Source organism: Trachypithecus francoisi, unplaced genomic scaffold, assembly GCF_009764315.1.
Source record: "Trachypithecus francoisi isolate TF-2019V2 unplaced genomic scaffold, Tfra_2.0 Lachesis_group5, whole genome shotgun sequence".
Taxonomy (NCBI): domain Eukaryota; kingdom Metazoa; phylum Chordata; class Mammalia; order Primates; family Cercopithecidae; genus Trachypithecus; species Trachypithecus francoisi.
Window position 1 is genome coordinate 37,640,618 of NW_022681470.1, and position 27,225 is coordinate 37,667,842.

The following is a 27,225-nucleotide window of genomic DNA, read 5'->3' on the forward strand; positions in this document are numbered from 1 at the left end:
AAGAGGCCAATCCACTCAGTTCCCCAGGTTCCGCTCTCCTGTTGCTCTGCCAGACGCCCCTTCCCCACCTTGTGCACAGTAACCCCCTCCTTACTCAAGAGGCAGCCCCTCTAGAAAACGTCCTTCCCCTCCTTCCCCTGCACGGGTACATTGCGTGGCCCTTACTGTTGCTGTGTCTGTCCTGCCATCTGGAGGTGCACAACTACCCCATGCTTGACAGCGAAGCCTGTCGGCTGAAGGAAAGATGAACGGGCACTTTCTCTTTGTAGAGATTTCCGGAATCTCCTGAGGCCACTTTTATTGCTTCCCGTCTGTGAAAAACTAGGCTTGGAAATAGGTGAGGCTCGGTCACCCCCTCTGGGTGAAAGGAGAAAGCAAGCTCTGTTGGTTTGGGCCGCGGCTGCAGGGAGTGCCCCTGGCTGCGGCCCCTGGCTGCGACCCCCGCCCTGCGCTGCGGAAAGTGGGCTGCTCGGGAGTCTCCAGGACCCTGAGAACCTGTCCCCACCCAAGGCGGCGGCGGGCAATGCGCAGATGGGATGCGCGGACCGTGTTCCCTCCGGGTTTCCCTCAAGCCTCTGGAGAGCGGGAACCAACAACCTTGATCTCAGAGGAAACGGCTCCACGGAGCGATGGACGGCCCCACAGAGAGGGCGGCCGGCTCCTCCGGAAAACTTGTCCACACAAAAGGCATTCCTCAGCTTCCACCCCGAAAGGCGAGCCCTGGGTGTAGGGTTACCAGCGGCGCGCGGAGCCCGGCGAGAACGTGGTGCGCCCCCAGCTCCTGCCCGCGCTCCCCGTCCTCCGTGTGCCACGCGCGCCTCCGCTCTCGCGCCTGCTTTCCCGCGGGGAAGGGGCCACCGCCCTGCGAGGCTGGCGACCGCCCCGTCGTCCCCAAGCTCGGGGCCGCCCGGGACTTCCCTCCTGCGCCTCTGACGGCCGGGGGCACTCGCTCCCTGGGCCGCGGCGCGGGAGAGGCGGCCCCGCTGGGCTCCGGGCGGGGTGGGAGGCCGAGGCCCGGCTCCTCCAGCTCCTCCCGCGGCCCCTCCTCTCCGCGCTCCGCTCCCTCTGCCCGCCGAGGGCCGGGAAGGCGCGGGCTTGGCCGCTCTCCCTTCTACGGCAAAGCCGCGAAACGGACAGCCGATGCCACTTCCTTCTCTGCCAGCGCCTTCCCTGCCCGACCCCAATTCCCCTCCTCTCGCCGGGAGGGAGTGCGGCCCGCGGGGCGCTGCACCGGCCGGACCCACCCGGGGACCAGGGGCTGCCCGCAGAGCCGGGAGCTGGCCCGGCCTCGGCGCCGTCCCGGACCCCCGGTCGGCCGCGCCCCGAGGGGTGAGGCCTGCGGGCCGCACTTCGGCCCCGGATTCGGGGCTGGAAGTCCCTCCCCGAACCCAGCAGCTGGCCTGGGAAGGAGAAGGGGCTGGAGGGGGCCTGGCCTCTCCAAGGGATGGAGGGGACAGAGGCGGCAGCGGCCAAACCCGCGGGCAGCAGTCCCCAGTGAGTACAGAGGAGGCAACGCCGGGCCGGCCAGGCCGGCCGGGCGGGGGTGGCGGACCCGCGGGGCGGCGGAGCGGGGAGCCCAGGTTGCCCCGGACACTGGGAGGCAGGCCTCCTACAAGCTCAGAGCTGGAAGGGTCGTGGGGAGGCCCGCCCTTCACGTCCATCTTCGTTTGGCCCCTCTGAGTTAGAGGAAATACATCACAGTGCTGGGCCATGGAACCAGGCGGCTCCGAGCTGACCGATCTTCCCGAAAGCCCATGCCCAGGGGACTCCAGTGGGAGGGTCTCATTCTCTAAGGTCTCTGGCGTGCTGTTCCACAGTTTGCCCATTAACAATTCTTACTTTAATGTTTTGGAGCCAGGGTCTTGCTCTGTCGCCCAGGCTGGAGTGCAGTGGTGTGATCTTGGCTCACTGCAACCTCTACCTCCCGGGCTCAAGCCCGGCCTCCTCTGGCTTCAGCCTCCCCAAAAACAAAAAGTTCTTTTAACTTTACACAAATTGCTCATGTTACATTCTAATCCCCTGTTTTCTGGATTGGACTTTAGAAGAGAAGAAGGAGATGCAAAGAGAAACTTGCTGCATTCTAGATTAACTCAGAGAACAAATTATTTCTGTCTTCCTAAAGATAATCCTTAAACTTTACTGGCTTAAAACTGATGTGACATTTCGCATTATACGTGTATTTTGCTTTATAAAAGGTGTGCATTCCTGAAAGCTTGTGTATAAATTGAATTGTAATAAATGACTACAGAGGGACTTGCCATTTAAGAGAATTTTGTGGTGAATCCTTGGTCAGTGTTATGAAGTGGATAACTCCTAATTTGAAGTTTATATTTGAAGCACATACGGATTTTTATGCGCAAAGTTTACTTCAAGTGGGGCACATCTAGATGTATGATATTAAAGCTGCATTTTTCTCAGAAGGTAGAATCAACATTAAAATGCTGTGGCACGTAGACATGCGTGCAACACCCTGAGTCAAACCCCTGCTCACCTTCATTCCTTGTGAAGGGGTAAACATCAGACATGCTGCTAAGGATCTGTGCAGCGCTGGCAAGCCACCCAGCCTCTGGGGATGGAACATTCTCATTTATGGAATAAGGGGAATAGGGTTAAGTGATCACTACATGTTTTGGAAAAGGCCTGGGCTTGGAATGAGAAGCTTTGGATTCCAAACTGGGCCTCCCCTTAGCACCTCTGTGTTGTAATCTGTGCCTCAATTTCTCCATCTGTAGAAGTATATAACAAAGCCCTTTTTTTTGAGACAGAGTCTTGCTCTATCGCCCAGGCTGGAGTGCAGTGGCGGGATCTCGGCTCACTGTAACCTCCGCCTCCTGGATTCAAGTGATTCTCCTGCCTCTGCCTCCCAAGTAGCTGGGACTACAGGTGCCTGCCACCACACCCAGCTAATTTTTTGTATTTTTTACTTATTTTTATTTATTTATTTATTTATTTGAGACAGAGTCTCTCTCTATTGCCCAGGCTGGAGTGCAGTGGCGCAATCTTGGCTAACTGCAACCTCTCCTCCCGAGTTCAAGCAATTACCCTGCCTCCGCCTCCCGAGTAGCTGGGACTACAGGCCCGAAGCACTCCTGGCCTCGTGATCCACCTGCCTCGGCCTCCCAAAGTGCTGGGATTGCAGGTGTGAGCCACCGTGCCTGGCAAATTTTTTGTATTTTTAATAGAGGTGAGGTTTCATCATGTTGGCCAGGCTGGTCTCGAACTCCTGACCTCAGGTGACACACCCACCTCAGCCTCCCAAAGTGTTGGGACTACAGGCGTGAGCCACCATGCCTGGTCAATAATGCCATTCTGTTAGGGACAGGATTACTGGGGGGAGTGTGTTTGAAAGCACTTGCAGTCCCGCCTGGCATAGAGCAGATGCCTGATCAGCGTTCCTGACTGGTCAAGGTCTCCCTTTGAGCTCAACCCCATACTGTGGTCCTGTGGCTTGGGCATCAAGGGTCAGGGGTGAGGTTGGATGCAGCACCTTCTACCGGAGGTCAGATCCTGCTTGGTGTCTTCCTGATGTCCATCATCCTCATTGGCTCCCCTTGGAGAGGGAAGAGCATGTTGCCTGTTAGCAGATGCGGGCATCCTCCACTGAAACTACCTTTCAGGAAAGCAAGAGGCCAGGGATTGGGAAATCACCCTGGTTTTCACTGTGGTACACATTTGGCATAGGATTAGTTGTCCTCTGAAGCTTCATTTTGCCCATCTGTAAAATCGGGATAGAAAAACTAGAACACTACTCAGACTTGGAAGAGAAAATTCAACAATAACTTATTTGCACTCTTCAATGATTTGCATTTTTAAAAAAGCACTTTCACATTATCTATAGCAGGTGTCCCCAATCCCTGGGCCATGAACCAATAGTGGTCCACAGACCATAGCAGTCCGCAGCCTATTAGGAACCAGGCCACACAGCAGGAAGTGAGTGGCAGCGAGCAAGTGTGCATTACCACCTGAGTTCTGCCTCCTGTCAGATCAGCGGCGGCATTAGATTTTCATAGGAGCACAAATGTTACTGTGAACTGCGCATGTGAGGGGCTAGGGTGCAAGCTCCTTATGAGAATCTAATGCCTCATGATGTGAGGTGGAACAGTTTCATTTCAAAACCATTCCACTCCATCCTGCCCCCGATACGTGGAAAAACTGTCTTCCCTGAAAACAGTCCCTCTGGTGCCAAAAAGGTTGGGGACCACTGATCTAGAGGGCATGCCCTGCTCTGTCTCCAAGTTACTTTCATCTGGACAGGACTCAACACCAAGACACTTTGGGGCCCCGGGAGGTTGTGGGGGTTTGTTCTGTGCTGGGTCTCAGGAGCTCTGTCTGTTTTCCCCTCCAGAGGGCCCAAGACAGGGAGTGGAAGAGCCAGCCCCATGGAGGGGACCTCAGCTGTGGAGTGGAGTGATCTTGAGCCGCAAATGGATAACGGACACCCCCCAAGACCCTGGCCTTGCCCTCAGGAAAACAGAACATCCAGCCCGATGGCCCCCCGGCCTCCCAGAGTATGGGGGGTACAGCTCCAAGGCCCCTCTGTGCTGGAATCCAAGGTGAGGGCTTTGAAGGAGAAGATGACAGCAGCCAAACAGGGAGTGAGTCCTTGCTCTGCTTCCCATGAGTGGTCATCCCCCAAGAAACCCAAATGCAGACGAGGCAAGGCAGGGGGAGCCGGGACTTCATCGGAGGGGTCTTTCCTGCCAGGTACTGTGATGGCTCCTCATACCCAAAACCTGCCTGATGGGCAGCTGGACGGCAGCGTCAATGAGGAGGAACCCACCAGGGATGGGGGCCCCGGGCCTCCCAGGCCGCCTGCCCCTGGGCTTGAGTACTGCAACAGGGGGAGCCCGTGGCCTCCAGAAGCCGAATGGACGCTGCCTGACCATGAGAGAGGTCCGCTGCTGGGGCCCAGCTCTTTGCAAGAGAGCCCCATCCATGGAGTTAGTCCTGGACGGCCTGGGGATCCTGGTCCTTGTAACAAAATCATCCACATTCCCAGCCCGAGGACAGGAAGGTCCTACCCTTTTCCAGATGGTGTGGTCACAGATGCAGATCTGGATAGCACATCCCTGACCTCTGAGGAGGAATTTGTCCCCAGGACAGCCCTGCTGGGCGAGCGCTGGAGAGCTGGAGACCTGGAGGCTCTGGGCACTGGGAGCAGTGCCTTGTCCCTGTCTGATCGGGTGGAGAGAAACCGCCTGTTGCTGCAGGAGATGCTCAGTGTTTCTGGGCAGAGCCCCCGCAAGGTGGGAACCCCCACCCGGACTCCATCCTGGGACACAGCTGCACCAGGTGAAGCTCACTATGTAGGTTCAGGTGGTGGAGGGAGCAGGAGGGAATCCAGAGGGAGGAAAAGGGGAGGAGGGGGTTCCACAGAGGGAATGGGGCAGGAAAGGAGGGAGAGCCTGACAACTTCCTGTCCCCAGAATCATCAGGATGGCCTCTTATTCTTGGCTCTGACATAGATTCTTTGCGGCCTCACAGGCAGCCTATCTGCTGAAGCCCCCCATGACCCTGCAGACCAATGGGAGGCCACCCTGTGTGCTTGGGGTTAGAGGCCACTGTGATGTCTTCCTTGCGGCTTGGATTCCTTTCCAGAGTGGCTTTTTGCCTCTCCCTCCAGTGACATGCCCTCACCCTTAGTGAGGGCCCTCTGGTGGGGCAAACAGACAGGAACCCCTTCCTAAAAGGAGGCTGGGCGTTCTAGCAGCTGGGCTGAGCTCAGACAGTAGCACCAATGGGATGTACAAGTGTCCAGACCTGAGAGGACAGCCTCTTTCCCCTCCTGCCTTCTCATTCCAAAATCTCACAAGTTCATTCATCACCGCATGCCTGAGCCCAGGCATGTGGTCCTCTCAGCATATGGCTGTGTCCACAGCAGTCATCGTGACAGGCTCGGCCTCCAATTTTCAGGCAAGGTGTTGGATTTATCTGGGGAGTAAGTTGCTTCTGGAGAAACCCTTCTCCTCAGTGTTCACTAAGTGGCAGCTGAGAGCCCTGTTTCTGGCTCTGTCCTGATCTCTACTTCTGTTCTGGATCCTAGAGCGACCAGTGGGGGATGTGGACTGGGCCTTGGGCACCTCCTTGCAGGACTCCAACCAGAACAGGTAAGAGCTCAGAGCCCACATTTTCTCTGCCTCCCTCCTCACCATGGTCCCTCTGTTTACTCAGCATCAGGACAGTAGGAGACCTCCCAAAATGAGAGGGCAGGCAGACTCCTGCACCAGCAGACCAGTGGACATCATCATCCCTGAGACCCTGTAGAAATTGCCAGTAACCCCCACCGCCATATCCCCCAGGCTGGTGCCTCCCTGCTACTTAAGCAAAACCACCAGGGAACAAAGCGCATTGCTAACTCCCTGCTCCATGTCCATGGAGCCATTTCCCTTGCCCAGGCCTCTTTCTTTATCTTTAAAGTTGGGGAAATAGCATCTGTCTGGTTCACTTCACAGGACCATTGTGAGGCCGAGGTGAGATCATGGGTGTGAAAATCCTTGGGGAAAGTGTACAAAGCCTTACCCCAATTCCATTCCCAGTCAAGGGGTTGTGCTGGGATCATGTCAAAGATTTCACCTCCTACCTCACCATGCTATCCCACGGCCTTCGCTCCAGCCCCTCCACCAAATATTTTGGGGAAGCTGGACCCACCGAGGTGTAGCGGGGAAAATGGGGCTGCCTGTCCTTCATGGGCAATGTCCTGAGCCAGGCAGGGTGAGAAGAGTACACTCAAGGTGGGAGTGGGGCCATCTGCAGGCCTGACTGCAGCTGGCGCCTGCACAGAGGTTGAACCCAGCCTCAGTCTTTGCCAGGGTCCTGGTCCACAAGGCTGAGAGGTCCTGGAGCTCTCGTTTCCCCAGCTGTCTGGTGATGTCAGCCTCCGTGAGGTCTTGTGGTTTCTGCAGAGGGCAGAGGTCGACACGGTTGCTGCACTGGTGTAAGGCAGCTCCTGCACAAATCCCACTCGGTTAGAACCGCCCTCTAGAAAGTGTGGACAGACCTCTGTCTTAGTCTATTTGGGCTGCTATAACAAAAAGCCTATATAGGCTGGGTGGCTTACTAACAACAGAAACTTATTGCTCACAGTTCTGGAGGCTGTGAGGTCCAGGATCAAGGCACAAGCAGATTCAGTGTCTGGTGAGGGCTGCCTTTGGTTGATTCATAGATGGTGCCGTCTTGCTGTGCCCTCGGGTGGAGGAAAGGGCAAGGCAGCCCTCTGGGGCCTCTTAGAAGGGCACTAATCCCATTCATGAGGGCCGTGCCCCATGACCTACTCACCTCCTAAAGCCCCACCTCCCAACACCCTCACACTGGGGATATGGTTTCAACATAGGAATCTTGGGGAGACACAAACATTGAGTCCATCGCAGTCCCCTACCCCCTCACCTGCCTTCACCAAGTAAGGGCAGCCCAGGTTCATGTGATTGGGCTTCTGCTTGCCTAAGGGTCTAATGGAGAGGCGGATGTCTGGCTCCTCTGTCCCTTGCTCTGTATGATTTGGAATCACAGTTGCCTCTCCTTCCGCCAGGTATCTCTTCCCCCACCTCCCTGGCTGCTGTTTCTAGGCCCTCCTCTGGTCCCCAGCTGGCCCTGCCACAGTGTTGAGGAGCATGACTGCAGAAAGGCCTGTGGGCCTCAGCCGGCTCTGCTCCCCTGTCTGCCCCTGTTCAAGTCGCCTTCTGTCTTTTTCCCTCTTTCTGTGTGGAGCCCTGGAGGAGAGGCTGGGGCAGATGCCCTCTGCTGCAGAGGTGGTGCTGCCTCTGCCTGCAGCTGCTCCCACCCCCTGCACACTTCCTCCCTAGATGAGGGAAGGGCCCAGTGGGAAGATGCAGCCACTGGGGATTCTGCTCAGTGGTCACTGCTGAAAGGAGAAGCCAAAGCTCCTGACAGCCTGTTGCGTACTAAGGAATAAGGCCCACTCATTTTCAAGGAGGAGACCTCAACCGTGGGGTAAGGAGGGACTTTCCCTTAGTGCTGTGAGGAGATGCTATTTGTGTAGAATCCTCAGGAGTGGGGTCTCTGGGCTGTTGTTTAACCTGCCAGGCCCCTAGCAGCCATGGGCTGCATTTCCGAGTTCAGGCAGGGTGTGCGCACCTGTATACTGTCTGGTGTGTGCCTGTGTGTGTGGAGAGAGAGAAAAGGTCTCTTAGCGAGTTTTAGGACCCTGTTCAAAGACTGTTAACCAAATGTTCCCTTAGAGTGCCCAGCAATCAGGGCACAGAGTGTTGTGGGGAAACACAGATTGTTTGAGGGTCATTCCGAGTACCTGCCGGCCTCACTTGGTGCTCTGCAGTGACGTCCCTGCTGAGTAGATGCCCAGGCTGAAGGCCATGTCTTGAAGCCCCTCAGATAGGGTTCCCTGCCTGGCTCCATCCCAGAGTCTCCTGGGCAGACATTAAAGGTGGTCCCCAAGACCATGCAGGGCTCCCTCTCTCCCCGGAGCAGGATGGAGTGATTGATGTTACTTCTGTATCAATGAACTTCCCAAGAGACCTCTGGAGTAAGGCAAGCTTCCCTCAGCTCTATGCCCCGGGAGTGCCACTCGAGGCCAGGGTTCTGGGGCTTACTGTCTGTTCTAAGGGGCTTAGGACCTTGGGCAGAGAATGCTGAGGCTGTGGCAGACCATCTGATGGCCGCCCCGAAGGGGGACTCAGGACATCAGTCAGGACATGCTCTGGCAGGAGGAAAGCACAGGACCTCACTCATGAGGTCATGAGCCCCTTGGATCTTCTGAGGGTTTGAGGTCCTGCTTCACATTCAGTCAAGTGTTGCAATCAAATAACCATTACAACCAAGTTAACCCAGCATGCGTCTGATGGTGTCCGTAATGGTGACTGCTCTGCAGGCAATGGGACAAGGAGCTCATGATGTGATGGTGACAGCAGAGCTCAACACAGGGGGCAGGCTGGGGCTGGCCTGGCTTGTGAGGGGCAGTCACCAGGAGTCAGCCTGGGAGGCAAGGACTCAGGACCTTAGAGGCTAAGGGTCAGATGCGGAGGAGACCCCCGGCCCCCAACCCCAAGGTTGTCCCCCTCTAACGAAGGGCAAAAGAAGGCTCAGTTGCGGAGGACTGGAGCCTCCTAGTGGCAGGCAAAAGTCCATGCCAGTAGCTGCCATTTTTGAGCTCTTATGTGGCAAGAGCTATGCTAAGTGCTGTTCCTTCTTTCCCATTGTATCCTAATAACAAATTGTATTTATTGTTCCTGTTTCACTGACAGAGAGACCTCTCTGGGGGCAGTTAAGTGACTTGCCCAGGATCCTCTCGCTGCCAAGTATTGGAGCTAGGATTCGCACTCAGGGCTGCTGGCCCCAAGGGCTGCGCTCTCACCATTGTGCGGCACTGCCACAAGCCGCCCTGTCCCTGCTCCCACAGGCCACCCCTTGGGCTAGGGATCTGGGGGTCTCCTTCCCCTCCCAGCCTGCTCTGTTCTCAGGTGTGGGCAAAGAAGGGCAGGTGATGGACTCCATGGGATAGGCTTATTTTTCCCCTAGGTCACTATTAGGATGATTCAGGAAATGGGGTTTGGATTTTGGGAGAGAGGATGAGGTGAGAGGTTGGGCCTCACAGAGGGCAAAGGGGATCTGTGCCTGGAAGGACTCATAAGAGAGAAGTGGGAGGACATTGAAATGGGGGGCGCCGCGCTCTCGCTGTCTCTGTACCAGCTCTGACCCCTTCCCTTCCTTGAGCCTCTGAGAGACATACTGGGATCGAAGATTACCTTAGGATCCCAGTAACCCAGTGCAAGTGAAAGGGTGTGACAGGGAGGAGCACAGCAATCAGGGCAATGTTGGCTCCCAACCCTGCACCAAATCCACTTCGGAGGCTCAGGAGCCCGCGCCAGGGTGGCCGACCCTAGGCCCTTGGCCTCCTCAGCCATCTCCATGGAGGAGGTGCTGCTGCGTGGCCCAGGTCACGCAAATCAGAACCTTCTGTGTGTGCGTGTGATTTAGGAGGCCCCAGGTCCTGAGTGTGTCTGCAGGGCCTTTAGTTACTTGTCGCTGTGGGGAGAAGGGAGCAGAGGTGTCGGTTTTGTTTTATGTGTGCCCTAGTGATGAGGGAAGCGCAGGGAACATCCTAGGTTATTTTCCCCTCATCCCTGTGGTGGAGTCGTGCCCCTGTGAGGATCCATAAGCCCAGTGCCTGGTGTACACACCCTTCAGGGAACCCTGTGAGTGGTCGTTGGACCAAAACACTTCACACGCCGTGGGGGGTGGGGGAGGGGGAGGGAGAGGGGAGGGCGGGTCCCTATCTTCAGGCCCCTACTGGGATTCCTGGGGGGTCAAAACTCCCTCCCCTGAAGCAGTTTCTAGACTCTAAGTTAAAGACAGGTGGCTCTAAAGAATTTCAGGGGCTTGGCCTGTGTTAATTAGCATTTTTGGAAACTGAGATGGGAAAAAACAAAATGTTTTTCCTACTTTTCACACACTCAACACAGCGCAGGGCGCTTCGCCTCGAGCCGCCAGAGTGTGTGCAGGTGTTTCCCGCAGGCCAAGCAACGCTCTGGCCGACCCAGCTGGCTGCCCTCTGATTCCACTCAGTTCCGACGCTGTCTGCCTGCAGATAGGATCAGGCCCCACAGGTTGAGGGCTCAGTTCCACAGGACTGCGCCCACTGCTGATGCCAATCGCAAGTCCCAGGTTGTGACCTGCATTTCAGACCAACTAGCTATAAATCGGGGTTCCCACTGTGCCTTCCTTGGGTTTAATTTTATAGGACGACTCACAGAATGCAGGGAAACACTTGACTTGCATTTACCTATTTCTTATGAAGAATGTTACAAAAGACACGAACAGCCATGTGAGGAGAGACATGGGGCAAGGTACGGGAGATGGGACACCACCCGCTAGAAACCTTCACAAGCTCAGCTGTCCCGAAGCTCTCCTGCCAGTCCTTTGGGTGTTTGTGGAGGCCTCATTATGTAGGCATGATTGATTACATCATTGGCCACTGGGAGTCAGCTCAAACTTCAGCCCCTCTCCCCTGCCAGAGGTTAGGGGGTGGGGCTGAATGTTCCAACCCTCAAAATGATTGGTCTTTCTGGTGACCAGCCCACATCCCGAAGCTATCTAGGGACGCTCAGCCACCAGCCGTCTCATTACCATACAAAAGACACTCTGATCATTCCTGAGATTCCAAGGATTTAGGAGCTGTGTGCCAGGCGCCAGGAGCAGGGATCAAATCCATATTTATTAGATCACAGAAGCACAAAGCTCCCCTGCAAGCTGGCCACTGGGTGTGATCCAGTACAATTTCACATGGAACTGGTCACTTTTGCTCTCACTGTGCCCTGCACCAGCTGCAGCCATAGCTGGCACTGGTGTATCTCCTCCCTGAGCTCCTGGGGCAAGAACTGTGCTGTTGTTGTCTCCGGGCCCCAGTGCCTGCAAGTGTGTGCAGGGAAAAGACTCTCAGAAATGTCTGACAGAGGCACGTAGTACAGAGTATGAGTGAGGGCTCAGCAAGGAGGCATGGGGAGTCCATGAGTGCAGGAGAAGAGACACTCTGGCACCACCCCAGCATGCCCAGGGCTATAGAGGTGCCTGAGAACACCCCAGGGCATGGGTGTAACCAAGAACGGCTGAGCCCCTGCCTGTCCTTACCACCCCCAGCTCCCATCCCACCCCCCTGATATACACGCACAAAGGAAAGCCCCTTTACCACTCCCAGGCCCACCGAGACTAAAGCAAAAGAAAAAATTAAATGTAACCACTCAACAGTGTTTTCGGATACTTAACACTCTCCCAGTGTCCGACCCTGGGTGGAGAAGGAAGCCCTACCACAAACCCAGTGCCACCTGGAGCCTCCAGATACCCTGTCCCATGCTGCGTCCTTGCCACGCCCACATACACGCCACACATGAAAAATCTCATGATGGTCCCAATCTTTACCAATCAAGGAGCTCAAGAAAGTCCATTTACCCAAGGCCATTCATCTTGTGGGAGCTCATCTGAAATTCTAGGAAAGGAAACCCTCTCCTCTGCCCACCAGAGTTGAACAGGCCACTGGTCCCCCATCTGAGGGCATCTCAGACACCCACCTCCTCTGTGGCCATCCAGGTCCCACACCTGAGACCAGGAGGTTCTCACCAGAGGGGCAGCCTGAAGCCTCCTTCTGGGGCTCAGCAGGGAATCTGTTCATCTTCTGGAAGGCAGGAACAGGGTGAGTCTGCTGTCCTCAGAAGTCGGTGTCTTAGGTGCACATCGCAGGCCTCCATGCAGATCCTTTCGAAGGTGTTGAAGGAGGTGGGTTCTCCCAGCTGCCATTCCTAAGGACTCCCACTCCTCCTTCTCCATTGACAGGAGGGCCTATTGACTGTCTGGGAGTCAGCTTTCCTCCATGACCAACTGGCCACCTCCTGTTTACTATCCTATGGAAGCCACCTTTTTCTATGGAGCCCTGTCAAAGGCTTTTCAAAGTCCGGAGCAAAGCCACCAGGCCCCCTCCAGCTACAAGATGGTGTTTGTCACTTCAAACATGCCTTCTTGCTGATGACAAGGTGATCTCTTTGCAGGTGACTTTAGTACATGTTCGGGGATTCCATCCTTTGCTTAGTAAGGGGGTGAGAGTAATTTCACAAAACAATGGTGCCAATGATAAAATAATGATAATAAATGTTAACATTTACAGACTCTTACCAAGAGCCCAGCTCTGTGCTCATCTTTTAAAGGAGCCACTCTCACTTATCTTAACAACCGGGCCCTTATTTAGCAGATAGGGAAACTGAGGCTGAACTCCTAAGTAACCTGCCAGGGTGACACAGCCAGGAAGTGACTGTCCAGGGTAGAACCCCAGGCAGGCTGCCCCCAAGCCACACACTTCCCCACCACTCTAGGCTGTGTCCTGTCCATGTCCTGCAGACCTGGGAAGAAGGGACTGGTGCAACCAAGCTGACAGTCTGAGGCTAGGTCCCTGCCCTCATGGAGCACATGACCCAGAACCAGTTCCAGGTGCACCTTTTCCACTTCCCCTCATTCAGAAAATTGCACACAGAATCACAGTAGGAGAGCGCTATCCATGGTCATCAGAAAGCTTTCAAATATGCAAACGTGGAACAAATGCCAAGCAGAAAAGTTTCTCTATGTTCTGTACGCTCCCTATTCTTCCTCTACTAGGTGCATCCTGGAATCTGGGAAGCGGCAGATCCCTGTATATTCCCAATGATTTCCCCATCCATGTACCTGAAAGAGTTAAACACAGACTCGCTGAGCTTATTATTTTAATCCAGGATTACGATGGCTGCAGAGGAAGGCCACTCTGTCCCCTTGACCTCTTTGGCTAGGAGAGCAATGGTGGTTCTGCCCCAGCTGGCTGGAGGGAGAGCAAAGCCATAGCTAAGCCTGTCCCTCCACCAGGAAACTGGCCGAGACGGGAGTACCCGGAGCAGGAGGGAACCACATGCTGCTCTTTGTCCTTGTGAACCAGTGGAGGACACAGGTGACTGGAGGGGTGGGGGAAGGGCCAGCATACGCTAGTGGAACTCTAGTTTCCCTCAACAGTGAGCTCTTTACAGGCTCTGCCACTCGGTGGGGGCCAAACATCTGTTGTGGGACCTCCCCCAAGGGGGGAACCTCGAAATCCCATACCCCACCTTATGGCATATCAGACTAAAGATCTGGGCTCACAGGGTGGCACTGTGAGTCCTCTCCCCTCTCCAGCCCCCACTGCTTGCAGCTGGGGAAACTGAGGCCCAGGGAGGAAAAGCACTCAGCCACTTTATTCCTATGCTCCACCCTCTGAGCTAATGAGCTCCAGAAGCGCAGGCTTTCAAGAGAGTGGCAAAAAGCCGTCTGTTTGTAGGTGGGAATTGCCTTTGCCTGGCCATGGCACTGACCACCTCAACCCTTCTAGGAATTTTCCAGAGCAACTGTGGGAGCTGGAAGGTGGGCAGTGAGACGGGACAGACTCAGCACCCACCCCATTTCTCCTGCTTACTCCCTGCCTCCGAGAAAGACCACCTTCCCTCCACAGGGCTGGTCAGGCCCTCGCTTCCCCAGGGTGCACACTGGCCTTGGCTGCAGTCTGTGAAGGTGACTGCCACTCCTCTGTGCTCAGTGTGGTACTGCATGGATGCCTCCAGGCGCCTAAAAAGCCCTGCTTTTCTAATCAGTGGAGAACCAGCTTGTCTGCCAGGAACTGAAGCAAGACAACTGATGAGAAAAAAAAAAAAAAAGTAACAGCTCCAAGAGGAGGGAGCAGAAAGGAAATAGCAAAGCTGGAAAATGGCTTAAAAACCTGGGGGCAAGGCTGAGCCTGGCAGCATCTGGCCAGCTGCCTGGGCGCCCTCCTGCCTGCCCACCAAGTCTTGTGACAAATGCCCTCCGACAGCCGTGGAACCACAGCTGTCACCGGAAGGCTCCGAGTGTGCGGGCAGGCAGCCAGAGGCCCACGGCTGCAGGGGCGCCTCTCCGGGCTGGTAACCTCATTATCTCTGCTGTTGGAGCAAGAGCCCCAGGGAGCACAGCTGCTCTCAGCCACCTTGGAGGAGCTGTCTGCTCGGGAAGCTGTGCAGAGGGAGGCCTCTCCTGCCAAAGGAGGCTTCATGGGGCAGCGGGCCTGGAGATTCGCTTTCACATCACTCCAGTAAAGCCTTCCTTGTTCCAAAGCCATGCCTGGGCCCTGCCAGGGTTCATAGGCACAGATGGTGTCTTTCTTCTAGCAGTCTCCTCCTGCTCCCCAGCGGCCTCAAAGCAGGGTTTGATGCAAATAGTGAGAAGAAAAAGAAAAGGAAACAAGAAAAGAAATCATAGTCTGCCCAGAGTTTGTCCAGGGATGTCTAGGGAAGCCTTCCTTGGAGGCCTCAGAGCTGTGCCATTTCCACTCACATCTCCGTCATCCAAGGAAACCGCCTGGTTCCTTCCCCTAGTCAGGACCAGGCCCCCTTTTTCATGTGGAATACAGGGTGGGGTGAGGGGCTACAGGTCTGAGATCAGGACCTGCTGGAGCCCTGTGGACCCTCACTGTTGAGGACAGCCCAGCCTATGTGACGGTGAGGACAGGGGCAGCCAGTGGGGATGATGAAGTTACCCCGAAGAGCGTGTCTGCCCCCAGCCACAAACATCCTCTGCCTGCCCTGAGACCCAAGGCGGGGAGGGGACAGAGGGTGCGGAACGATGCTGGAGGCAGTGGGCTGGCTATCGTGTTCTTTGCTCAGCTTGCAGTTCAGGTTCGACCTTGAACAATGTGCCAGTGTTCCTCTCTGCTCTGGACACCCTCATCTGTCAAGTGGAGAGAACACCTGCCCTCGGCCGGCCTGGCTGCGGAGAGCAAGCTCCGTGGAGAACGACGGCTTGTCAGTGGGAGATTGTGGGTTGCTGTTATAGCTGTAACCCAGCGCGGGCTGTGTGTCACTGGCTGAGAGACAGCTTTGAAAAAGGACTGCTGTCATTTTCTGCAACTCTGGACTGGCCAGGGAGGCAGCACATCTGGTAGGGGGTGGGGGCTAGTGGAGGACCCTTATTATTACGAAAATCACGCCATTTGCTGACTTGGTTTGGGTCCAGCTTAATGTCTCTCAGCCGTGAGCCTGTGAGCCCTGAGCTGGTGCCTGATGGTTTTGGATTGGGACTAAGGCAAGAAAACACCAGGATTTATAAAAATGCCATTCCCCCAAAGGGCCCAATCTATGCTGGACAGAGCCCTGATTCTTTGCATCTGCAGGGGGAACTAGTGTGGTGCTGTGTGTGGGTGCAGAGAGACAGAAGGAGAGAGAGGTGATGCGTGGAGAGACCATCTGTCTGGGCACAGGCCCAGCCCAACAACCCCAAGCCCTTTCTCCCTCCTCCTCCCAGATAGCTCCTGCTGTCTGCCTGGGGAAGGAACAATAGAATAATCTGGAGACTCTCCCACCCTTTCTAGATCCTCTTGAGGTCTCTGCCTCCAGTGCCTGAGCAGATGTCCAAGGTCAGGCCAGCTCCCCAGCCCCCATCCAGAGCCACGCAGGGCCATTTTCCAGCCCCAGGCCCCAGGCCCCCAGGCTGGGTTCCCTGTGCGTGGGTGCTAGAGGAGGAAGGCTGCACATGCAGCGCTTTTCCTGGCAGAGCCAGTGCTTAACACTGCTAAAGCCCTCCTAATCCGCATTATTTTCTTCTAATCCCTCCCCCTCCACCCTGGCCTGTGTGCCACCCTGCAGGACTGTTGGTCCCAAGCCGGAGCCTGTGCTGAGCCCCAGGCATGAGGAAGCCACGCATCTGCTGCAGCATGCCCGCATGAAGGCCAGGACCCGGCCCCTCCGTGCCAGCCATGACATCGTGCCCACCATTACCTTGGGCAGCCGGTGAGTGGGACCTGGGCCAGGCTAGCCTGGGAGGGCCATAGCAGGGAAGAGTCAGCAGTGGGAAGAAGTAGGATCTAGCCAAATGCCGCTGCTCACTCCTTGTGTGTGTGTGTATGTGTTTTCCATATAAGGCTCTTGCTTTGATCATTCAGTCAGTCAACACACCTTTCCTGAGGGCCTGCAGTCAGGCACTGAGATACAAAGATGAATGAAACATGATCTGGATCCCCGGGGGGATGGAGGTCACAGTCTCCAGGGAGAGAGGCAAAGAGATATTCAATTCTGTGGACTGTGGTGTAAGAGAGGAAAAATGTGTGTGGTGAGCTGGAAACTGTTAACTCCACCTGGAAAGGACAGGTGAGGCTCTTGAGAGAAGGTGACTTCTCAGCTGAGGTGTAGATACACACTGGGTAGATGAGAGAGGCAAGGGTAAGCGTCCTGGGGATGGAAACTGAGCAGAAGTGCTGTGCTCAGGAATTCAGCCAGGCTAGAGGGTAAGGATGTGCAGGCTGTGGCGTGAAGGCTGGAGGGCTCATTTGGGCCAGGTCATGGAGGCCTCCAGGCCTGCAGAACAGCTGGACAACTGGATGTCTGCTGCAATATCTGGGAGCCGCTGGAGGAGGGCAGCATGATCACACTTCAGTGATGCCTTTCTAGCTGCCGAGATGTTTTGAATCTGGGAGACTGGTGCGCTGAGGAGGATGCTGCCATGGCCATGCTGAGCCGGACAGAGAGGAGAGTCTGGAGACCTCACACAGACCTCAAGCACCAGAAGCAAGCAGGCTTAGTGAGGCAACAAAGGAGCGCAGCACCTACAGCCAGACCACACGGGCTTGACTTCTGGTTCTGGCACTTAGCTGGGTGCCTCTGCGGAAGTCTCTGTGCCTCAGTTTCCTCACCCACGAAATGGGAATTGTAATAGTGCCTGTCTTACAGGGTCACTGTGGGGCGATATGAGCTAATACACGTGAAGTTTAGAACAGCGCCCGCCACGCAAAAACTGTGAGCTCTAACGACTTCTCATTTAGTTGCAGGGGTGTAGGCGGTGTGAGAAGGGAAGAATCTGGAATGAGCCCAGGGTTCTGACTCGGTGTCTGCATGTTTGGTGGGGGTGAGGCCTCCGTGCAGGGTCAAGCATTGGAGGGAGAGGTGCTCCCAGAACATCCACTGGAAATGACCACCAGGCAGTTGGATATAGGATTTTTAGAAGAGGAGAGATCAGAACTGAAGATTTGGACGTTATCCCTGATTTCATAATGCTATAGCCATGGTAAGGGTGAGCTTGTCAGGAGTGAAGAGGTAGGAAAACAAGGTTAAGGACATTCAGACCAGCACATCACACACATGACTGCCTCCTGAGCAACACGCTGCATCCCCATCTTCCTGCCTATGGTACACCTTGAAGAATCACTTACTTCACCACCACACAGAGCTGTCTTCCAGTCATGCACCTGGGCCTGAGAGGAGGCTGCCAGGCTATACCAAGTCTGACCAGGCCCAAGCAGGACCACTTCTGCAGCTAGCAAAGTCTGTGGCTTTATTGGCATGGTGGACATGCTGCATCTGCCTGTTTGAATCACCACGTGGCACTGGAGGGAGCAGGCGTTCTTAGGGAGCAGGGATCTTGGTGGAACTGGCCCACCTGCTCTTTGATGGAGGGTGCCAAACTGCTCATTAAAGGCTAAGGACCTTCATGGAATCACTGAGATGACTCCTTCATGAGCAGAGGTCGTTGTGACCCTTAGAAGAGAGGCTCAGAAGACCCTAAATCCTGGCAAGGGGTGCCAAACAGACTACCCTTGTATTTCCACATTTTGGGCCTTGCCTCTCTCTCTAGATGGAGGGTACTCATTAGGAATGGGCATGGTTGGCCGGGCGCAGTGGCTCACGCCTGTAATCCCACCACTTTGGGAGGCCAAGGCGGGTGGATCACAAGGTCAGGAGATTGAGATCATCCTGGCTGACGCAGTGAAACCCCGTCTCTACTAAAAATACAAAAAATTAGCTGAGCGTGATGGTGGGCTCCTGTAGTCCCAGCTACTCGGGAGGCTGAAGCAGGAGAATCGCTTGAACCTGGGAGGCGGAGGTTGCAGTGAGCCGAAATCACGCCACTGCACTCTAGTGTGGGCGACAGAGCGAGACTCTATCTCAAAAAAAAAAAAAAAAAAGAATGGGCATGGCTTCTTCAGGTCATCCTAACTATTCTTCTTCTTCACATATATGGTGAGAAACCTTAGACTTCCAAGCAACTCTCCTGTTCTGCTTTGTAGAGGCATTTAGGTTAGGTCGGATAGCCTCAAAATAGTCAAGACTATCTACAAAACAGATTGCATTGTGTAAAGGTCCTCTTGGACACTTCTTCCTCAGATCACTTTAACAGCTCAGAACAACCCCAATCACTAACTTTAAAGTAGGCTCCCTTTTGCAGGCTGTCTCCAGGCCATAGAAATGCTATAGAATTGCAAGGTGACCCACTTTAGCAGCTGCTGTGTCCAGAAAAGAATTACTATGACTTGGCAGCGCTGGCGAATCCTCAGAGGGTATAGCTGAAAAATCAACGCCAGATGGCTTGCTGCAGATGCTTCTAAAGGTTACACTCCGTCAGATCACCCTGGAGGGCCATGCTGAGTTAACATGGCAATGGCACACAGGCCCCAGGCCTCAGTTAGATGCAGGAGGCCCCATCCCTAGCCCAGATGCATCACTTCTAAAGAGCCGCTTGGTGAAAGGTGATGGAAGAGGAGGGGCAGGCAGAGCTGTCTCAGAGGGCCTTCTTTACCCTAGGTCTGGCTACAGGCAGCTGGGGCAAGCCTGAACAGACAGGGATTCCAGGAGGTGAAGAGGTAGCAGCAGCTGCATTTTTCTGGAAATAAATTAATACAGAAATGGAGCAGCTCCTGGAAGCACAAGACCTTGCCGTATGGGGGCTAGACATGCCTAGATTGGTGTTTCTGATGGCAGGAGGACAGGACATGTCAGCAAGAGGCAGGGCTGGGAGGGTAACACTGTAAGTGGTACTGTCCCTGCGTCAGAGAGAGTGGCTGTGTTGAGACTGCAGAGCTTGCGTACATCACATTGATTGTATGGTTAGGGAAGCAATGCTCTGCAAAGAGGGACTCTGGAAAGGGGTCCCTGTGAAGCCATATGTCTCCAGAACTGTGGTGGGATCCTCCCCTAGAGGAGTGACTGCCGGGGCCTCTGTGGAGCATCACCTTGAGAACTTGGCAGGCATGGGATTTGCTCACCGCTTAGCTGCCTCATTCGTCCTGCACTTGTCTCCAAAATCCTCATCCTGCCTTTATGCACTGTTGCTGACACTGCTGGTGGGGGCTTCTGCGTTTGAATAATTGGGTTGAAAGCACCTTATGTGATGAAGCGCTCCTTAATTTCTCTCTTTAGAACAAAAATGTCTGCCTCTGCAGTGAATTCCAGGATTGCTCACCATCCTGTGTGTGAAAGTTAAGACCGCTAATGTGGCTCATGGGACCTGGGCTCCTTTGTTAGATTAGGACTGCACTGCCTTTAAAGCTGGGCTCTTTTCCTCCCTAGAAATTACAGCCCACGTCCTGCCAGCAGACAGAGCACTAGCTCTTGGGACCTGTGGAGGGGTCGTTGTGTGAAACTGTGTGCAGAATCTCCCCGTGGGCCTTTCCCTGCATTGGGTCGGCCGGGCTGGGAAGGGCTCCTTTCTGTGCAGTGGGGGTAAAGCATCTGCTCAGCAGGGAACCTCCTGTTTCTGGGGTGGGGGTGAGTGAGGCTGTTTCTCTGGATGGAGTCTTCCTTTCTGGGGTTATGGGGAGGGAAGCGTGCTTCTGAAGAGCTGACTGTGAGCACCACATGAACAGGGACCCCACAGCTGACCTAGATACAAGTGCGGATAGGGCCCAGAATCCTCACATGGCTCTCTGGGGCTCAGAGTCCCAGCACTTTACAATCCCCAACAGAAAATCATCACCACTACAGTTATTAATATCAGAGGGGCCTCCCCACGGCCGTATTGAGATGAGTAGTGAGATCCTGCACCGTCTTCAGCAGCAGGTGTCCTGCTCACTAGCCTACATATCTCGGCTACAAAGCCCTCTCTGAAAGCAGGGCTGCAATGTAACTTTTGGGGGCCCTAGGCACTTTTGCCTTCATGGGCCTCTTGCTCCATACAAAAACATTAAAAAATATATATTTAATGACCATGCTGGTTGAAAGGTAAATATGTCATTCTATATTAAAATGTTTTCTTTGACCCAAAAGTTTATTTTCTTCTGATTTTAAAAGAAATCACAACATTGTCCTGGGCCCCTGTCCATATTGTGGGTCCTCAGCATAGCGGCTGTTGTGCCTGATGAATGAGTAGCCATGGCTGAATGTGAGTTCCAGAAAATAGGCTGACCAACACCTCTTCAGTGTTCCCCAGAGCAGCCTTTTTAAGCACAGGATCTGCTGAAATCTCAAAGCAGGCAGATCTACTTGCTTAGCAGGAGTTTGTGTGTTTTTTTGTTTTGTTTTGTTTTGTTTTGTTTTGAGACAGGGTCTTGCTCTGTTGCCCACGATGGAGTGTAGCAGCACGATCTTGGCTCACTGCAACCTCTGCCTCCTGGGTTCAAGCAATTCTCATGCCTCAGCCTCCCAAGTAGCTGGGACTATAGGCACGCATCACCACGCCCGGCTAATTTTTTCTATTTTTAGTAGAGACAGGGTTTCATCGTGTTGCCCAGGCTGGTCTTGAACTCCTGAGCTCAGGCAATCCGCCCACCTCGGCCTTCGAAGTGCTAGGATCACAGGCGTGAGCCACTGCGCCTGCCCAGCAGGAGTTCTTGTTTAAAAAAAATTTCGTCCTGGAGCAGTGCTTATGGGGGGAAATGACTGGAGTCAGGGGTAGGCGCAGGTGTGGAGCCCCAGTTGCCCATTGCCTTTTGCATTCCAGTGAGCATTCAGCATCTAATAAATAGAAGTCAAATGCTAGTAGGCTAAGAAGAAAGATCCAGGAAATGAGGCAGGAGGGTTGCATGAGGTCAGGGAAGGAGGCCCAGAGGCCCTGAAGGCCCAGGAGGGTAAGAGGAAGCAGGAAGGAATGTGGGGGGCCTGCATTTTCCCTCCAAAGTGTATGCACTTGACCCTGTGGCCTCTTCTGGGTTGGTGTGATAAAGGCTGTGCTCCAGTTGGATCTACAGACAGGAGGCAGTGGAGAGGCTGGATAAGAGGCCACTACAGGGGTCCAGTGTGAGTGATAAAGAAGTGATAAATGAAAGAAACAAGAAATGGAATCCCAACACTGAGCAGTGGATTGGTGGGGAGGCCACTGCCAGGAAAAGGAAGGGAGAACTGTGGTTCTTACTTGGGTGCCTTCTGATAGAAAATGGCCTATGGTCCTGGGTCCATTTTCACAGTGGCCTAAAACTCAGGTTACCTGGCTCCACAAGGCCGTGGTGTGAGATGTGTGTAGGTGCCTTCCAGAACTGAGCAGGACTTGACTATTCGCCACAGTGTCTCCCAGAGCCAAAGTGGATGACAGGTGGGCAGACTCCCCAGCACAGCAGTGCCATCCCCCACAAAAGCAGGACGAGAGTATGTGTGAGGGCTGGGGAGGGGCAGTGCCTGGACTGGGGGTTGGAACAGTGAAGACTCAGGGTCCAAGGAGAAACATCACTGTTGCCTTGTCTGAATTTTGCGTAAGCAAGGTGATGTGGAACCCTGCATGGAAACTTCAGGAGCAATTGCCTAGAAACCCTGACTTTAGGCCGGGCACAGTGGTGCATACCTGTAATCCCAGAACTTTGGGAGGCCGAGGTGGGAGGATCACTTGTGCCCAGGAGTTTGAGACCAGCCTGGCCAACATTGTGAGACCTCATCTGCACAAAAAATAACCAAAATAAGCCAGATATGGTGAAGCACACCTGCGGCCCCAGCTACTTGGGAAGCTGAGGTGGGAGGATCACTTGAGCCCCAGAGGTCGAGGCTATAGTGAGCCAAGATCATGTCACTGCACTCCAGCCTGGGCATCATAGAGAGATCCTGCCAAAAAAAAAAAAAAAAAATCTCTGACTTCAGTTCTCACACAGCCTCTCCTTTAAGTGAAGACTTAAAATATCCTGTTCCCGTGACAGCATTATAGCAAATACATATTTCCACAATCACTACCAAAAATACATGGTGGTCAGGCTCACTTCCTCTCCCTAACAGACACACACACACAGACGCCGCCCCCGCCCCCAAGTCCCCAACACACACATGTAAGGACTTCAGCATATTCCCATTCAATAGTGTTTCATCTTAACTCAGGCTGAGCCATGCAAGAGAGGCAAAGCCAAAAGCAGGGAAGGTGGCCTTGGTTTTGTTTAGCGCTGTGTTAGGAACAGGATGGGCTTGCAAGCTACTCTGGTGTGCCCAGACGCCCCAGAAATCCGCTCTGGAGTAACCTTGTGGGTTGCGGTTGCCACAGAGCACGGTGGGAGACTGTAGCCCAGGGTGGAGGGTAGGGCGGATGGGTGTCCATACCTCCCCATGTTTCTGCCCTTGATCTCTCTCCTCCTGTCTCTTCATCAGAGATGGCCACAGAAGCCCAGCCCGGGACCCCAGGACGACCCTTGCCTGCATAGACAACCTCCAGAACGGGCATACGAGTGATTCCTCCAGCGGAGAGTCCAGCGGCGGGCAGAGGCCGAGGCGGGGTCCCTCGCCGTCGCACGTGCGTTTTGAGGATGAGTCGGCCCGCGAAGCCGAGTTCCGCCACCTGGAGCGGCTGCAGCAGCGCCAGCGCCAAGTGCTGAGCATCGTGCTGCAGGCCGCGGACCAAGGCCCCCTGCGCTCCAAGCCCGACCTCGCCGACTACATCAACGGGGCCCCCCGGCTCCGGGACGCGGGGCAGGGGGCATTCCACCGGCTTGTGGGCAGCCTGGGCCGCAGAGGACCCCCGGCGCCGCCGGCACGGGGCAGCGAGAAGAGGTGCCAGGCTTGCGGCAGCTGCATCGACGACCCGAGCCCCGCCCAGGGGAAGGCGTCCCCCGACCCCAGGACCCTCCAGGAGCTCCAGGCTGCCCGTGGGATGGAGAGGGTGCTGGGTGGCCTGAGCTCCCCACTCCGGCTCCTTCCTGCAGAGCCTGGGCTCCGCATGGAATGGATCCGAGAAACACACATTGGAGACACCGTGTGCCCTGCGGAGGTGGATTCTGCCCTGGACAGCACAGACAACTCTGACAGCTGCAGGACGGACAGTGAGGAGGCGGGGACCTCTCAGGCTGGCGGGGCGTGTAGGCGGACCCGAGGCAGCAGCCCGCGACTGCGACTGCGGGGCTGCAGGCCTCGAGGCCACAGGTGGTCCAAGAAGGCTGAGGCGGAGCTACCTTGGGGCCTTCAGGCCCAGCAACACCTGCCTAGGGCTGATGATATGGAGGTGGAAACCGAGGTGAAGGAGGGCAGAGGACACACGCCTGGGGGAACTCTAATGTTGAGAGAAGATGCTGTCCCTAAGCCTCCTGACCTGGAGTTGAAGCGGGTGCCCCTGGGACCCCAGTGGCAGCCTGGACCACGGCTGGGAAGTCACCAGTCTCACCTTTTGGATTCCCAGACTCCATGCAGGACAGCCTATGCCACCTCCTCTCCCATGACGCCTGAATCGCGGGGGCCAGGAGGCCAGGCCCAGGTTATAGAAAGCCACGAGTCCCTGGAAATTGTCTGTCCTTCCTCCCTGCAACAGAGCCATGCAGAGCCTTCTGCCCTGCACCAAGCCGGGCAGCCAACAGTTTCCTTTTGTCCTGAAGGCTGGGTGCCAACCCCTCCCCCTTCAAGGAAAGCCACCTCGCCGATGTCTCACAGGAAGGCAGCCCTGGCTGGATTGTGCAGGCCGGGTGACCAGGGAGAACCTGTGGGTATCCCCCGGCCTCCTTCAAGAAGCACGATTCTCAGGACCTGTGAGCTGCCCCCATCACAGACCCAGCCCAGCTGCCCTCAGGTCAGGCACCCACTCCTGGCCCTGTCTACCAACAACTGCAACAACAGCGCACCTCGGGGGCTGCAGGAGCCCTACGGGGGAGCCGTCCACGAGGGTAGGGTGGAGAGGGGACCCTGCAGCCGGGAGCTGGAGCCGCCCCTGGAGAACAGCAGAGATGGTAAGGGGCTGCTGTTGGTTCCTGCCCAGCCCAGGCCTGGTGTGGTTCTAGAGCAGAGGCCCAGACCCGACCTGTGACACCCAGGCCTTCAGAGTCATTCCCTTTTATCTCAATAGTCAGATGGCAGCATCACACTCCACCTCGGCAGCTCCTTGGAGCCACTCTGAGGTATCAGGGGTGCTGGTAGAGGCCAGATGCAGGACTGACCGCCAGCCTGGAGGCAGACTAAGCAACTCCCTCCTGGGGGAGCCAGAACCATGGGGAAGGTGGTGGAGACATCCTCTTCCTGTTGGGAACCCTGAGGTTCCAAGATCCAAGCTCCAAGCTGCATGGCTGTTAGAGGCCTGGGCTTTAAGGGATTTACTCCCAACAGTGCAAGAAGAGGCAGCAGTTCCAGGATTTACTATTTGTTTGGAACAAAAATGCCCACTAATCACATGGCTGAGACCCTGCCCCTTCAGCATCATCATTTCATTTCATTTCATTTCACTTTATTTCATTTCATTTCATTTCATTTCACTTCACTCATTCATTCCTTCAGTATTGGCAGAGCACCTGTTACGTGCCAGGCACTGTACTAGGCACTGTGGGGAATGCACATGTGAATACTTGAGCAGGAGTCCTGCTCTTGAGGCTTTCTGTGGCCAGGCAGACACACTGTCTGGAGGACCCTGTGACCAAGGGAACAGGGCTCCTAGGTGGTGTGCTTTCTGGTACCAGACCCTCCCTGGCTCCTGGGCCTGTTGGTGGAGCAGTAGGTTTCAGCAGGCAAGGCTGCTGAAGGGTGTGGGTGTCACCACTTTGTCTTTGGAAGGGGTCCTCATATAGTGGGAGAATCCTGGGGGCTGGCGGGCTCAGGCCCTCATCCCTAGTGTTGTGATCCCAGATGACCAACTCTGCCGTTCACTTTTAGGCAGAGATAACAGGCTCACTCCACACGTGCCCACGGCTCTGACAGTCTTGGGGCTGGGATGGCTCGAGGGACCCAGGGCTTGGCAACAGAGTGGAGGGAGAGAGGGCAGAGAGATGACAGACCTTATTGAGGATGTGGATGCAAAGTCCCCTCCACTGCATGGGGACACACAGACGTGGTCCCTCTCCCTCCCTTGCTTAACACAAACCTTGAGGCAACCGCCTCCCCCTGGGGTCCCTCCCACCCTGTGCTGAGTGGCGGTTTCCTTCTCTGGTGGGCTCTAGGCAGGCTGTGGGCTTGCCCCTAACCACTTCCTGCAGGGCTTCCCTTCTGAGACCTGCTGACCTCTCTGGGCAACCTGAGCTTTTACCTCGGAGCTTGAAGCAGAGCGAGTGAGGCCCTGGGTGAGTCCCTCAATCCCTTAGCCTGCCAGCATCCTCCTCTGTAAAGTGAGGACGATGATGGCACCATCTCCTAGGGCCCCGTGAACTCATCTCTGGAGAGGATTCCACTCGTTGCCTAGCACATAATAGATCTCCAGAAATGATGGCTATTTTAAAGCTCTTAGAAATCACAACTGACAAGATTGTGGGTTTGTCCCACGAATACAAAATTTTCCCCTGCTCCCACTATGTCCCTTGATATGGAAGGGACATGGCTTATCACAGTCAACCCTTTCATTTAACAAATAGTGATCATCTACTGTGGACTAGATGCTGTACTGGGTGATGAGCTTACAGCAGTCAACAAGACTCAGTCCCTGTCCTCAAATAGTTTCCAGCCTCGAGGACACTCACGAGGGGTCCTCAGCCCTGGTCATCTAAGAGGCCACCCCACCTTCCCTTGCTGCTTCCCAGGTCTGTCCACTGCTCTCCTTGGGCTCTGCCTCTCCAGCTTCTTCTCACCCTCCCCCTGTTGGGAATGTCCCTTTCCCCCACAGGACCTGTGGGATGACTCAGGTGGGATGCTGTGCTTGTTTCAGGAGGACCCCAGGGCTTTCCTGATTCAGCAGATGTTGCCACCATCAACTCCACGGGCATCACCCTCTCCCTGTCCTCAGAGGAGCCAGAGTCCAGCCAGGAATCAGAGGGAAGCCTGCAGAGGACAGGGTCAGGATCTGGAGGACCTGTGCTGTCAAGGTGAGTGACAGGAGAAACAGCCAGACTGCAGAAGGAGGTGGAAATGGGGGCTCTGGGAGGGGAGAGACCCCCTGGAGTGGCGGCATGACCCACCTCACTGCTCCTAGTCCTCAGAGGATCCCTAGACTGTGAACAAGCCTGGCAGCCCTCTCACTCCTCTCCCAGTGTCGTTTAGTCTGATGTACCTGATCATTCATTCATGGAGCATCCATTGAACGGTCTCTAGCTGCAGACACTGTGCCGGTTCCTGGGGCAAAGCTAGCAGAGCCCTAGCCCTGGGGAGGGGCCCAGGATGGGGTAACCTGTCTGGGAGGCTTGCTTCTGCTCTGCGCTTGGATGCTTGAAAGTAACCAGATGTTGAGGAAAGGGAGCCCAGCAGTCACATTTCCCTTCTCTCCTTCAGCTCGGGGCTGGCACAGGGTGGTGGGGTGGGGTGGGGTGGTGGGGGCGGGGGCTGAGTCCTGGCCCTTTGGGACCTCCTCGACTTGCCTCAAAGCCTTGGTGAACCCGGAGCTCTGGCCAGGGCCTTCTCTTCCCTGTGACACACTATGCCTGGTGGCTGCAGGCAGCTCTAGGCCTGAAGAGGCACCAGAGCCGACTCTCCATCCCTAGCACCATCTGCTCTCCAGAACTTCAGAGCTGCACGCTCTGTTTCTCCTGGACATCTCCATTAGGGGGTCTGATGGGCCCCTCAAACAAAAAGCTCAACAACTGCTTCCCCCATGTCCCCTTCCCTGCAAACACGTCACTGTCTGTCTGCACAGCGCACAAGCCCGAATCCAGGAGTCCTGGACTGCTTCCTC

The 27,225-nt window shown here is 55.3% G+C and overlaps 1 protein-coding gene across 3 annotated transcripts in view; it reads left to right on the forward strand.

The window, feature by feature from the left end:
* Positions 1-1,101: 1,101 nt before the first annotated feature.
* The window catches only part of KIAA1614 (KIAA1614 ortholog), a 38,379-nt gene continuing 12,255 nt past the window's right edge, over positions 1,102-27,225 (forward strand). The window contains exons 1-6 of one of the 3 annotated variants that reach the window (XM_033196376.1): positions 1,102-1,494; positions 4,346-5,292; positions 6,044-6,107; positions 16,128-16,271; positions 22,809-24,370; positions 26,266-26,422. In XM_033196376.1, coding sequence (XP_033052267.1) covers positions 1,445-1,494; positions 4,346-5,292; positions 6,044-6,107; positions 16,128-16,271; positions 22,809-24,370; positions 26,266-26,422 — 2,924 coding nt within the window. In that variant the 5' untranslated portion in view covers positions 1,102-1,444. The remainder of the gene's footprint in view (positions 1,495-4,345; positions 5,293-6,043; positions 6,108-16,127; positions 16,272-22,808; positions 24,371-26,265; positions 26,423-27,225) is intronic. The other 2 variants (XR_004433665.1, XM_033196375.1) reach the window with 2 other exon arrangements.